Source organism: Ambystoma mexicanum, chromosome 2p (assembly GCF_040938575.1).
Source record: "Ambystoma mexicanum isolate Mex_15411 chromosome 2p, UKY_AmexF1_1, whole genome shotgun sequence".
NCBI lineage: Eukaryota > Metazoa > Chordata > Amphibia > Caudata > Ambystomatidae > Ambystoma > Ambystoma mexicanum.
This window is the reverse complement of record NC_090923.1, coordinates 1,418,835,308-1,418,850,197: the sequence shown is the minus strand read 5'-3', so window position 1 is coordinate 1,418,850,197 and position 14,890 is coordinate 1,418,835,308. Positions and strand designations below refer to the sequence as shown.

Here is a 14,890-nt window from a genome sequence, read left to right as displayed (position 1 = left end):
AGATAGGGGCATACGTGGCCTTTATCTCTTCTTAAAAAACAAGGCTTTCAGGAATCTTCTGACTTCGTCAAGCTCCTTCGCCTTGCTCATGCCCCTGCAATGTTTGCTCCATGGTTGCGCTTCCAGCGCATCCGCAGACAGGTTTCTTGCACCTTGACACCGTACATTGGCCAGAGTGCACCGATCCTACTCTGCATGCAGTTTGCCATAATGAGTTCTGTTGAAGACCTTGGGCTATCTAAATGTTAGATTTTTTTATTGTGTACTTTGTCCTAAAGTCAGTTGACCTCTAATGGCTCACAGCGAACACTTATCCGGACTGGAGGTCATCGGGAAGCAATAAGTTGAAGAGTTAAACCACTGTCTTCTGTGCTTTGGAAAGCTGAACGGTTGCTTTCTAATGTGGGTCGTAGATGTATAGTTAACTTTTCTATGATTAGATGTTGAAGAGTTTTACACTGGCATGTCAAAAGATAATGTGTTTGCAATGGAGATAGCAGTCATTAGAATGTACAGTTGTTTATACAGCGCCTCATACGAATATTTTACCTGTTTTGGATGGTTCCAGGTCTGGATTTTGGCCCAATTTCTAAGATCTCCATTTATGAGTCTGCTACTAGTTAATCTTCTGACATCAACTTTGTATCAGAGTGTGCGTCGCCCTGTTAAACTGCATCTGGTTGAAAAAGTCCATTCACTTTAACAACCTCTGCTTCTCTTCAACCTTTTAGATTTCTTGTAAAGTAAATTAGGAGGTTGACAACCCTCCATATTTCCCTTCGTAGCTGCCTCCCCTGACAAAGGTTGTCTTCTTGCACAGTGAAAATCCCTCTAAATGTTCTTCCCTGTTATTCCTCTGTTTTTCTTCCCATCCCTCAACTTCAGGACATCTCTTGCCCTTCATTAGTAGCAGCTTGTGTTCTACTCCCGGTTCCATCTTGCTACTCTGCTCTCTCGTCCAACCTTCACGTAAAATTTGACCTTAACCCTAATCCTTGAAATAGGCGACTTCTGTTTCTTCTAAAATGTAGGCATGTTGGTCATTGGGTTGAGAAACCTTTAGCAATTTGGGAAGGTCCATTTATACAGTTCGATATTTGGCCCAGATAGCGTTTCACTACGGGCTCCTATTTCTTCCTGATAGCGGAACGGAGGCACCGGATGGTAAAATAATTTGGCTCGGACTCGCACACTGAGGGCAAGAGGCAAACATGGAATTAGAACGCTGTACTCTTGGATATGAAGTTGACAATTGCACCCACTAGAACACAACTCAAGACCAATGTCCTTGAAATGTTAAAGGTATCATCATGATTGTCAATTACGTAGCTGTTCAAACAATGGGCCCATTACGACCCTGCCGGTGCGGAAAGAACACTGGTGGTAAATCGACCACCGTTCTTTCCGGACCGTCTGATTAAGAGTCCTGCAGGCGGGAGGTGTCACTCCCGCCAGGTCTGACCTAGTGGGTTTAACACCACCCGCCTGCAGGCGGACATGGAAACACCAGCACCATAACAGCATGGTGCCGATGTTTACACATCCCCATTCCCATGGAGTCCTATGGGACTCCATGGGAATAAGGATTTACCGAATTCCACCTCTGGAATTACCGGGTCGCCAGGGTTGTAATGCCCCAGCGATTCCGGCAACCACGCAGGCGGAATGGTAATACGAGTCCGGTGGTAACCTGCCAGAATTTCTGGCACGGTTACTGCCGGAATCGTAATGAGGCCCAATGACTCGTAAACTGCACTGTATCTCGATGTACTTGCTCTTTCCTGCGATTGTTACCAATACGACTGGGTGAAAATAAGTGTGTTCTAATCGACAACATATTATTTACTATCTGCGAAACACTAAACTGCAATTGACTGCTGAGCGGTACATTTTCGCCCAGTTTTCTATGGATAAAAATGTACATTTGGTCACTACTGGATATTCTGACAGAGAAGTAAAACATTTGATGCTTTTGTTGCCAAAATTTGGAGATCAAACAAGAAGTCACTTCTACGGCTAATCGTATTGCTACCTTCTGTCACTGGAAGGCAACTAATTTAACATTAGACTGCATTTGTGGGTGGGAATGCATAATTGGCCATTTTGAAGGTAAATTGACAGATATTACAAATACAAATTCAGTCAATAGCACAATTAGGGTTTTGGGTGAGTAGTTTCAGTCTGCGCGATATGCCCCTGGTTTAGTTTATTAGGTATTCTTTGTAACTGTCCTGTCCACAATTAGTTGGGGGTCAGTGGCTGCATGGCTCAGTAGGGACCGATATTCACCAGTCGGTCTGATTGTTTACAAAGGGTAGTTTTCTTTCTTCTATTGAGCCTTTACGCTTGTATTTCGGCTTTCCCCAAAGGTTTCTAAATTGAATTGTATAATAACTTGTTAGGTACACACTCTTTAGTGTTTGAATATAGTTTAAACACGTTATTTCGTATATTTCTTAATCATATTATCCACATAAGTAAAATTACTTAGTTTTTACTTTTTTTCCGTTCAACAGATATCAATATCACCCAATTTCTTTACTTTGTGCATTCTGTTGTGACATTAGATTGTGACTTTTCTGCTGATTGGTGCGGTTATTTCTTTGTTCATTTACAAAAACCATTTAAATCTGTGTTTTCCACGTTGCCTGTCCCTACAGCCAATGGAGCTAATTGCCAACAAAATAACCCACGTATTGCAGCACAATAATAGCTGCACTGTACAAGGGTTCATAGCACATTAACTCTCTAGCCCGTGTGGTGCAAGGGCGGGTGTTGGCGTCCGCAGGTGTTTGCCGTAGCAGGCCTTCGAGTTACTATGAAGCTCTTTCCGAGACCGAGGTCCTCTACTCCTTCACTGCCTCAGATAAGGACATTGCTGGCAACGAGCCAACCACAGTGAGATTTCTTATGCCCTGTTTGTGGGGAAGCACGTTTTTAGTTATCGTTTATTAGATAACAGTGTTCCGGATCAGTCTTGGGAGGATAGCTCATGGGATACGCGCTCACCTTGGAAACATGACGACACGGAGCAACACAGGTTCGATCCCCCGGTCCGCGCTTAGAAACGTCTGGGTATTAAGCGTGTTATAAATAATCAATTACAAGATCACTCACTCTGCACCTGTGTCTAGTTCTAGACGGAAACCCGAAGGCTCAGTTGATTAAAACATTCGGCTGCCCAATTTGCATATAGGAGTTACTATGTCCTCAGTTTACTAGTGCGGCTTACAGCTCCATTGGACCTTTGTTTACTTTTCCAACGGGATAATAATACTTTGTAGAACATTCGATTATCTGCATTGATTAAAAAATAAAAATACTAAAGATCACTGACGTGGCAAGACCCAAGGACTGCTTAATGTTCTCCTTTTGTGAATCTAACAGTGTATTCCCATCGTCTGCAGGGCGAGGGGCGGGAGAAGGACTCTGGCAGTTCTCCAAGCCACCTCGCGGGCCTCACCCTGAGTTTACTGGCATAATTATTATGCCAGTTCTGCTTGTGCAGGCGTCTGCGGGGGCATCCCCACCAGCACTAGTCTCTGTATTTGGACCTGGGCTTGGATTGGGACCCAAACGGAAAATATTGACCTTAAAGAAGAAAAAGCAAACTCTAAATGGAACTACTTCGGTTCCATCAGGTGCTACCGACTTAGTGGACTTTGGTCTAGCCGGCTCTGCTGGTTCTTTTGGTGACGCCCATCTGCTAATCAGTGGCATTGAGCCGAGCCAAGCGCCCCATTACTCTGGCCCCTGGGGAGGGGGTAACTACTGATTCTATTAATGCTACTAAGGTTGCTAAAACACCTGTTACCCCAACCTGCACAAATGTTGTCGATTTGGGTCTCAAAAGTCTGGGGGGGCAGGATTTGCTGCTAGCTGGCCCGTCTCCCAATATCAACAGGCTCAACAATTGTGTCCAGGGGGGCCTTTCAGCGATTCTGGCAAGGACGCCCCAGTTCTAACCACTGCCCTTAACACCCCCAACACTATGCAGAGTGAATCTCTTGTTGTTCCTTTCCTCACACCAAGTTGTTAGGAGGATCACTGTACTTTGGCTCGAACTGAAGAACTGAAATTCTGTCATCGATGGGGGGGGCATATTACCATTTAAAAAGCCCACTGATGAGTTTGTTTATCAACTCTCCTGCCCATTAGCTGTAGGCATGGGTAGCGAACCCGTGGGGAGCCTGGCATGCATACTGGGGCGATCAATGCAGCTTTGTTGGACAGTACACCTAGTCCAGCAATCAACTCCAAAGAATTGCTCTTGGCCACCCCTGAGCAGAATAGGGAGAGTGGTCCTGGGACAAAGGAGTGTCATTGCAGCTGCAGTATAGTTTTGTCTGAACTCCTGTTGCTAAAGAGCTTGCTTCTCTCCCTATTGAAGCTGCTGGAAAGAGAGCAAATGTCAGGAATAAGGGCTGGAGCAGACGTGGAGTGTTAAAATTCATTAATTGAGGCATTGGAAGCTGTGGGAGGACAAAGACTACGTTTCCCAGCAGGCTCAGGGTGCTGGGTAGTTTTCTTGTTGCGCACGCGTTGCCAGCTGACTCTGATTGGAGATAGCATATCAGCCGGCAACGGCGCGAGGCAGGTGCGGCTTATTCTGATTTACGGAGCGGTTGGCGTCGGAGGAAGAAGGAGTTTCTGCTCGCGTGATGGCAGGAAGTGTTGCTGACATTCCTGGTTGTATCCGCAGGTTGGAGGGACAAGGACGCTGCTGACTGACTACGGTCAGTGCACTCTTTGTCCGGGAAGTCCCGTGGGGCTCCCGGACTTCAGATAAGTACAGGGGGGGGCTGGTCTTACATGTGCGGGCGTAGCTTTCCTGGCGACACGTCCCTGAGAGTTATTATGAATCGGTCCGAGGATCGGGCCTGCTTCTTCTGTGCTTTAAGTGATTGTCTGGAACTTTCCTCCAAAAAAGGGAATTTACGAACTGTAACGTGTTGAGACATTTAGTTTAAATACGTGTAGAGACAAGAAATCCGCGCCGCAGGGGAGCATGTGTGTTAAGAGAAACATGTGGGCACGGAGTCAAGCTCAACTAGTGCTGTAAACTAGAATGGGCTTATGAATGCATTTTTATGTTCAATGCATGTTGCTTATGCCTGCCCAAGGGGCCTTGCGTTCCATGTCCTATCATGTTGGAAAGTTTCCCATTGTTTGTTTCATTACGCTTATGGCAATGTGTTCAGTATATATGTGGTAATGGTCTAGCCCGCGTATTAAGGTGTGCTTAAACAGGTACAGGCAGGGAACAGGAGTTGTGTGAAGTCTATCTAAGGATACATGCATTCCAGTATTTGAGGTATGAATATGCTCCGATAGGTAGGGTTTTTTCCCGGTGCTTCCCTTTCCCTATCCAATTTAGGCGTTTCCTTACCCTTTTTCCGGTGTTCCTAATCTCCCCCATCCCATCCGCAACCTCTCCCTAATCCCTCTTCCCCCCATTGGCTGCCACGTGGTTATCTGCATTATAACTATCAGGTGCCTGTGCCAATCACAGTGGGAGGGTCGAATTGATTCGGCTTGTGTGGTTCGGGAGAGAGTGTTGATTTCTCTTCCCCTACAAAGTGTGTTTGTGACAGCAGATGCAGGTAAACCTTCAATTAATCAGGAGGTTGAGAAAAGGAAAGGCTCTCAAACAATTCAAATGACCCGAGGACAGCTGGACCCCTTCACAGATTTTAATCCCTCTAAAACAGGTCAGGGAGTCACCTAATTCTGTGATGGAAATCGAGCAAGGTCAAATAGTGCAAGCACTCAAGGGGGTAAAGGGACATCTCAAAAATGAGTACTAGCTGGCGCCTGCCCCTAAAGGAACCTTGCATCCTACTGCTCCGTCTTTACTGAGGCCGACCCTAGGGTAAATGTGATACCCGCAAAGGCAGTCAGTGTGCTGGCCCAAGACTCGCTAATCCTTCCTGACAAATCTAATAGGCCATTTGCACCTACGGCCAATATTCCTGCATTGAGTTCCCAAACTGACCTTGAAGCGGCATGAACCTAGGGAAGCACTTCAGAACAAATGCTTACACTGGCTTTCATCAATGAGGGGATGCCATTTTGTAACCAGGGAACAAAGTACTTATTGTACTACGAACTCTAAAATGGGGGACAATGTTTCTGATTTTGTTGAGTTAAAGTTTGGAGATCCCAGGGTGGCCAGAGACATATTGAGCTTTAACAGGTCATGCCGCCCCCTGGCAAATAGCACAATTGTACTGAGCCCACATTGTTGGGGAACAACGGCACAGGGGTCTGTACTGTCAAGAGCAAACGCCGTCCCTCTGGGGGATAGACCTGTAGGGCCTTTCCTTGTAAATGGGTATTAATGGCTGTCAATGCATTATCAAGACAGAGAAGCTCATGTACTGTCATGAGATAATCTTGACTCCCAGGACCATTCTGTTTATGTCATTTATTTGTGTTATTGATTGTAATGGAATAGTTTTTGTGATGTATTATTGTTGTTTGCGAAAACTTTAATGGCTCTTGGCTGAAATAAAGTAAAAACTCTCCATTCGGCACATGCTTTCAGGAACTACAACTCCCTCATTCTAATACAGTACTTGGTGCACAATCACTAATCAAGGCTCATGAGACCTGCAGATTTTCTGTATTCTATCTCTATTCCACACCATGACATTTGGCAATGTCAAGATGAAGCCCATTTTCTAATTGCAGTAATTCAGTTATGTAAATTCCTTGTCTTCATCAAAATATCTTGAATAAATAGGAGAATAAATTGCCACATATTTGAGTAGCTGCACTGTTTTAAAAAAAACATTGAATAAACATTTTACAATAACAGAAATCTTAGGAAATACATGCAATTAAGATATTGATGGCAATGTCAAAATGAATAAATACCCACATGCTCTTTCAACTCACCAGATAAATACGGTCCCCATCGATGCACTCACAGTGCGCCGCTGTTACACATAATCCGCTGCTGCTCCGATACCTTCCTGCATCGCACACACATCCTTGAGCATCACCTGAGCTGCAGTTTCTCTGCGGGTCCTCATAAATCTCCTCGCACGTGCGCTCACAGGGCTCGGGCTCTGTGGAGGACCTCTTCCACCGCTCGCCCTGAGGGCAATCTATGTGAAAGCAGGAAAAACAAGTGAGATTACTCAGTAGACTGTGGGGATAGGTCTCCTCAGAACCCGATCATCTTAGTCACATCACTCAGTCATTTCCTACAGCTGACATAGACCTGAATGATCTTGTTACACTCGTCAGCCATTCCAGATCGTCAACCACCGCTGACAAAAAGCTAGTTATAACATTCATCAAAATCACATCCTTGTCAATTTAGTTATCTCCTTCACTGGTAAATTTGCTGCCCTGGAAATAATCTTCACACTGCCCTTCTTGGCTTACAATCTGGGTACTTCTAGAATTCTTACTAATCTTTCTGGATCTCTGAAAAGTACCCCATTTTGATCTCCAAAACTGCTACCTGGGTCCCCATTTCTAGCAGTTTTTTTTCAACAGTGAAGTAGGAGAATGGGATAACACCCTTCCCCCAATCTCATCCAGACCATGGCCTAGGGGATCACGACCCAGACACCCCCCACGAGAGGAGTTAATTTACCTACCAGATGACAAAATACCCTGGTTCAGAAACCTAAACATAAGAGGAGCGTGCCCATCAGTAGGCGGCAAGCAAGAGTCCCAGACAGGAGCCTCGCCATGAAAATCCTCTCAGCGACAAGAGTAAAAGTGCTGACCATGCAGAATGAGCCTCACAGCCAAGGCCACAATGTTGCAACTCGCGTGCCACGAGCCCAGCGCCAAGTTTACACCTGTGAGTGCCAAGCCTTCAGAGGCGAAATACAAAACTAATGCTCATAATTCTGCTCCAGCTATGGTCTCTCCACATGTGACCAGGCCGAACTGACAAGGTGCCAAGCTCACGAGACAGACAGTCGCCAGGGTCCCACGTTTGGGACACAGGTTGCAACAACGAAGCAGCAAGATGGACACCTACAACGATGGGAAAGACCCGCTCACAAGCCCATGAGCAGACCTGTCCGTTGTCCTCACAAACACATAGTTGCACAATTGTTGCTAATGACAGGTACACCGCGAGCTGGGAACGACGATGGTCCCAGGATTGGGGGCTCGCGAGAGAACCAATCAGAACACAGGGGGGCTTACTACTGACGCCAGTACTCTTAGCCAATCACCAAGGGTCCCCCTGTAACAATTCTAAAGTAACAACTGTTAGGGACAGCCCAAGTGTACCACCTGATCCGTCCTTATCCACTAACATTTCTTCCCAGAGGGAACATATACTTACCCTACCACTCGGGGATCCAATCCAGAGTGGCGATAGGTTTTTGTGACGATTTTTCCCAGGTGACATGAGTAGCGCGTCATACTGCTGTAAAAAGGGCCTGCGAGCTCCACTAAGGACGAGAGTCTCATCGGATGCATACGAGCCGAGACCCATCCCTGCCGTTATTACAATAAACAGCAGTACTCACCTTGCTTCTTGTGTGTGTCTCATACTCCTTTTGGGGACCCGGGAGGAGTTGGGGCTTTCCCAGCCCGGAGGTCTGCGGACGGCTCTGCCGGCCCCGGAAGAAACACCCCGACAACAGCCAAGTTGCATTATTTTGCCCTCTATAGAGGTTAATGTAGCATTGATGTAGTCTTTAGTGTTAATGAATGATTCCAGGGATATCATTAGCACACCCTCCCCCTCTGTTAAGTCCTCCATTTCGTGGGGACCAGTCTTCTTTGATTCTGCTCTGTCCTTTTTCAATGATAGGCAGATGAAACTTGAAGAAATAAGCCTTAGTGTGTTCTTGGGTGTCTTGGGGGCCATGACTGAATACCTTTATTCATTGCAGGCAGGACCACACATCAAGAGCCTTGGTACGAGTGTCAAAAATGAAATGGTCAAGGCCGGGACAATAACTATTGTGTTGGAAAATACAGATGTAGGGAGAGGGTTCTAAGATCTGCAGCAAAGATAAAGAAGATTGTGCATACGGATCAGTGGGTATCGATGTTGCCTGGCCTCGCAATGGAGACATAGCACAGAAAGGGAGGGCTGCATGATGGAGGACAATCCTTCATGTGTCTTAATGCTCAGGTCCATGTATTACAGCTAGAGAAGTTACAAGTTAAGTTTGGAATAAACACATTTGTTACACAGTTTGGTGTGGTGCATGAATTCATGGATAAGGACAAAAAAAGCCAAAGTTGTCAAAATGGGTGGTGAGGATGACTGCCTGCCTGACCGGATGGTATGCATAGTGAATTGCATTTCATTTGAATTCAGTGCCTCGTGCTTGTTATGTCTCCCTTCACAGTGGCGAGTAGATAACATAAGATGGGAGGATGTTTTCTTCTTATCAGGCAGTCAGAAATCCTGGAATGCATGCCATAACCATCTTTAGCACCCTGGTTAGATCAGGAGGTGACGAACGCTGGCATTATCTGCCAAGACATGCCTACCTTTCTTGCAGTCCCTCGTCGTGGGATCCTCAGCAGACCATTTTTCCCCTTGCCACCCTCATCGTTTGCCTCACCTTGCCTCTCCACCACCTATGTCTGCATTCTTCCTCTATCCGCCAGCCTCTTCCCCAAGCCAAACCTTCTTCTCTCTCTGATCCTCTACTTTCCTGCTCCCCTCTACACACGCTAGACCCCAACCCTGTGCATCTTGCCAGTGGCATGCTCGCACGCGCCGCATGGTCCTTATTCCGCTGATCCATTTCCCTTGGATGACGGGCCATAACCAGAGGCTACAGCCAACCTCTGACACCATTATCGCCATATTGCATGTACCCCGCTGAATGGGTGGCATGAGAATCAGGATGCTCGGCATAAGGGCTGTAACTGGAGATAGAGGCCATCGCCTCACAACTCTGAGGCACATGATGTAAGAATGCTCCACCAGACAATCCTAATCTAACTATTTAAATGGAAGAAAGAGAAGAGGGGAAAGCTCTCGCTCATAATCAGTCTGTGCTTGAGTATGAATGAATCAGTTACAATCTTCATGATTGTGCTGCTGTACTTTATTTCATGTATGTTTCCACATTTCTGAAACCATTTCTGCAGGTTTCTCCTCACCATACAGAGCTTCCTCAGGAGGAATACATTCTAAAGCAGGTTGAAGATGTTTTATCCCTGTTATATGACATATGGAGATAAAAGCAACAGAAAATGGTTCACTGAGGTCCACCCTTTTGGAGGACACAACGTACTCCTTACACTTCATCTATTCATTGATTGCTTAGCACAGGAATTGTGCACCTTAGTGGGATGCTTAATCATCTATTGTGCTTTTAATTATTTGGGACAAGTGTGTTCAAATGCCGTGTTAATATTTATTATACAAGAAGGCGTGGGTGAGGGGCATTGGGGAATATATTTGATTTGCATGATTAGAACTCATTCCAGAAGGAGACACTTTTCGAGTACAGTGTTTGTCTGAGCAGAATTGTAGCACACACGAAACCTCTAATGTTACTGCTGTGTGATGAACCAAAAGATCACTGTCTATATAGCGAAATCATCAAGTTTGGGTTTTTACAAATGAATGATTCACTAGCCTTGTACATACAGGACCTGGTTCACAGGATTGCATATGGGATTGCACTATTATAAAATGCTTCCGTTAATCAGGCCCATAATGTATGCTTTTGTGCTTTTATTTATATCCCAAATCATTTACATACATTCAGAATGCTCCTCCATATAAACAGAATGCTGCAAGTAAGAGAGAAAAAGAGAAGAGAACAGAAAAAGAACAGTGTCATTTCCGGTGCAACACAAGGTTCTGAAAGAGATGTTACTATGGCGTAATGTGCCTCTAGGTGTGCGATCACTAAAGAAGATGTGTGAGCTCACGGGGGACAGAGTAGGGCCTGAGCAGGCAAGGCCCACCCAGGATCTGTATGATATGTATGATATGATAGGTTATTTCTAACGCGTTTAATGCCCAGAGGTTTCTAAGCACGGACCCGGGGATCGAACCTGTGGTGCTCTGTGTCATCTTGCTTCCAAGGTGAGCACGTTTCCCCTGAGCTATCCTCCCGAGACAAGTACGTACCCTCTCAACAGCACTATGTGGGCATTTACAGATGTTAATATCACTGTGGTGGGTCCATCTACATTAGCTTCAGGCCCCACTTGTTTGACAATCCTGGCTACGCCTCTGCTGAGGGAGCGCAGTTGATCGGGAGAAGATGCAAGTCGCAGTTTGTGTTCCGCCACTGATGCAGCGCTCAGGCTGCGTATTTTCATGATTCATGAAACGTATTTTAGGTGTGCTGGCGTGATTAATGTCGCGCATAGTAGTCGATTATAGGACGTATGGGAGTCTATGGATTATAGAGTCCATGTCAAGTTTTTAAGTGTTTTGCTTTGAGTGAGTTACGTTTTTTTTCTCTGCACGTTATGTCAGTGTTGATTTACAATTTTAGAGAATAATTAAGAATATTAACGAATGGAGTATATCTATATCAGACCAGTAAGAGTTATTAATGGTATTTGGCATATTAGTTCATACATTAGATTTTTTATACATGTACAGCATGTTCTTCTATTACTTCATTTTAATGTGATTGAACATGGATTTGTGGTTTATCCATAGGTTTTAAATTGCAATGTACATAACAATTGAACACCTATTGTTTTGTTATGACATCTAGTTGGTGTGGGTAAAGTTGCCATGCGTTGTTCACAAATGATGTACATAAAAGCTTGGGGAGGGCTGAAAGATTCTACATTACAAATAAGGGTTGAGTGTCTCAGTTGGGGCTTTCATAGCATGGCGGTTTCTACACTACCTTTGTGTGTTAGTGTAGGGGATTTTGTGATTCTATTGCATACACAACCATTTATTCAATTTGTAGGCATTATTCAACTAAGGGTTCTGGTTTATGGTATATATTAAATCACAATGTAAGTTACAATTAAACATTCCTTGTTGGGCCAAGATCTCATATGTACATATCTTAATGAGCGTATTCAATCAGTGGTAAAGGGTATAGCGCTGTTTCCGAGTAGAAGCTAATGGCAAAGTACTAAGTTATTAAGTCATTCAGATGAACAGGTGATGAGGGCTGGTAAATTTACAGGAATGTGTATATCTCCATGTATAAAGTGGTTCAGTAAACAGTTCAGTTAAAAACTATGGTCATTTGTTTGGCGTAATTGCACAATTTCCCAGAGTTTAACTTCCTTATCATGTCAACTGTAAAACAGCTGCTATGAATGTAGTCTACAATTAAATCCAAAATGGCTACGGTCTAGATTTCTTTTTCAAAGGATTCTCTCTCTTCAAGCTATGTGGTTGTTTCTAAATGTTTGGTGCCTATTATTTGTTTCTTTTTTTGATTATTTTCCAATTTCTTTTTTCTCTTTTGTGCAGATACTTCCAATATTTGTGATGGCTGTATAGTATGTTGACTGACACTTGACAGCTTCTACAGCTTTGTTAGCAGGTCACACAACCCTACCTATAACCTGACATTGAATGGGCAGCGAATCAGGCAAAATTAAATATTTTACTTTAGCCTAATTAAACTGAAGGAGGCATTGTGGGGTTTCCATTTCCACTGGCATGTCTGAATAGCAATCGTGAACCTTCTACAGGATACTCTCAAGAGATAACTAATGTAAGGGTGCAGAAGTAGGACTCTCACACAGGGGTGGCCAAAGATATTTGTTCAATAGATAAATCAAAAGAAAACCCTATAATGCCCTATTGCTGAGAGGGGTTTCCCTGCCTCAACTGAAATGCTAATGTGTCTGTCAGAATGTCCAAAGAAAGACCACAGAGCTGCGTCAGAACCCTACATCTTTCCCTTACACTATGAACTAAACTGAAGGAGTAGTAGGTTTCCTTGGTTCAGAAGAATGATCCCTCTCTTCTGAACATGGGATCAAAACTTCACTTAATCAAGGTTAGAGTTCTCAAAGTTCAATTTCCAGCTCAACTGGTGGAGGTATGTCTCCCTTCCCCTGGCTTTACTCAGGCTTATTTGGCAGTTCAACAACAGGTGGGGGAATGTCTCCCTTCCTTTGGCCTCTCTCGGCTTGTGTTGTGTGCAGGTGCCGGACCCCGGTTGATATACCTGGTTTACTCCCCTACCAGGTACTTTACTGAGAAAGAGGGATTGGGCTTCTCTCCCTATTTAGTTGTGGATCTCAGACCCCTACTTCTTCTGGGTCGCATATACCTGGTGCACTACCCTTCAAGGTATTCTCATGGTCCACTCTCCTTAGGACATTCTCTGCGCATGTATAAGGGTCCCAGAACCTGGTTCTCGTGCTTCTCGGGCTTTCCTGCTTTCCCCAATAACCCTGTTACATTCAAGTGTGCTGTTGGGTCCTTGTTGCATTTCTGGAGCACTCCGGCAGCTCTTGGTTCCCCGTATTCGTTCTCCATTGAAGGCTCTTTCCTTTCTGCAGCAACTCCACAGTGATGGGCCCCAGACTTATCATCAGGTAAGGAGCTTCCCTGTTGCTCCATTCTGTCTCCCACATTCTTTCTCTCTCTCACAGGCTCTTCTCTCTCTCTGTAGTTGCTTCGCAGAGGTACAGGCTTGGTGGTTGGAGTCTCTCTCCATAGCTGTGTGGTTTGAGAGCTGGCCTCCACTCTGCTCCCGTCCCTCCAGCTCTCTCTTCAATTTGTCGACTGCAAACCGACAAATGGACATTGCCTCCACGTCCCATTTGCATCCTCCTCTCTGCCCCAAGCCGGATGGCTTACAGGCTCTCGGCTCCTCTGGGGGCAATCTACCCTTTCTGGTAGTTCTTCCTTCCTTTTTTTATCTTTAGGCTTGTCTTACTTCTTTCCTGTTGTCTAGACAGCTGAGGTTGGTTCAGCGAGCCATTCGGTAGGGTTCTGCAGCTCTTCCTCGTCTCAGTGGTGTTACACATTAGTTCCTTCAACTCCTGCATATTGTTCCTCATCTCAGTGGCTCCTATCTCGGTAGCCCTACAGAAACACATGGGAGAGGATGGTAGGGATAGAGAGAGAGAGAGAAGGGTTGAAGGTGAGGTGTGAATGTTGTGTGCATACCTTTTGCTCCCTGAATAGTCATCACTGGTCGTACAGGGGGTCCGCCCCATGGGATCCTGCCACACTACCTCTAGTTTGACTATCGAGTAGCGGCCTCACCTCCTTAGCCTCATGGGCAGTGGCTGCCCCTATGGAAGTAGTGACGACATCCTGGGATTCATCAAACACTAACCATACACTTGTTAGAGACCCTCATCTTTTATGAGGCTCCTCTAACTCGGGCAGCGATCAAATAACTAATGATAGTTGTAAGGAAGGCATGTTATCAAAGTAAGAAAGACACAAGTGATCACAGTTCAAAGGAGTTTATTAAACTGTAAAAATGGGTGAGATAAACGCCTAATCTAAGCCTAAATCTAAGATGGGCGCAAGCTACGACCATCAAATAATAATAATAATACAATCCTAGTGGAGTCTAGTCAAATAAACAGGGCCTATACTAAAAAAAAATTCTATTGCCAATCCTTACCGCTATGCTACAAAAGAGTGTGGGATAATGTTGACAAGAAAAGAAAGAAGTATTCACAAAATGATAAGTTAGGATGTTATGGTCAGGGTCTCCCTTCCCCACGTTTTTAGCATGGGACAAGGCGGGACTATTGAGCACAGCACACTCCTGGGCTTCTCTGGCACAAGCTTACAGTTCCTTTTCTCAATATCAGGACCTTCTGCGCCCAAGTATCTTCTCATGCAAAGGCTCTTGCTTCAGAGGTCCTGATATGCCAAAAACCACAAAACGAACAGTTCCTTCTGGTAACCTTCACGTCGGGTGATTACTCTTCACCCTAGGATCCTCCTCAGCCGGGCTCCAATCCTTCTTTCAAT

General features: G+C 45.0%; 1 protein-coding gene across 1 annotated transcript in view; it reads right to left on the bottom strand.

The window, feature by feature from the left end:
• The window catches only part of LOC138567897 (SCO-spondin-like), a 1,036,222-nt gene that overhangs the window by 50,221 nt on the left and 971,111 nt on the right, over positions 1-14,890 (bottom strand). The window contains exon 108 of the mRNA XM_069646396.1: positions 6,901-7,112. Within this exon, the coding sequence (XP_069502497.1) occupies positions 6,901-7,112 (212 nt within the window). The remainder of the gene's footprint in view (positions 1-6,900; positions 7,113-14,890) is intronic.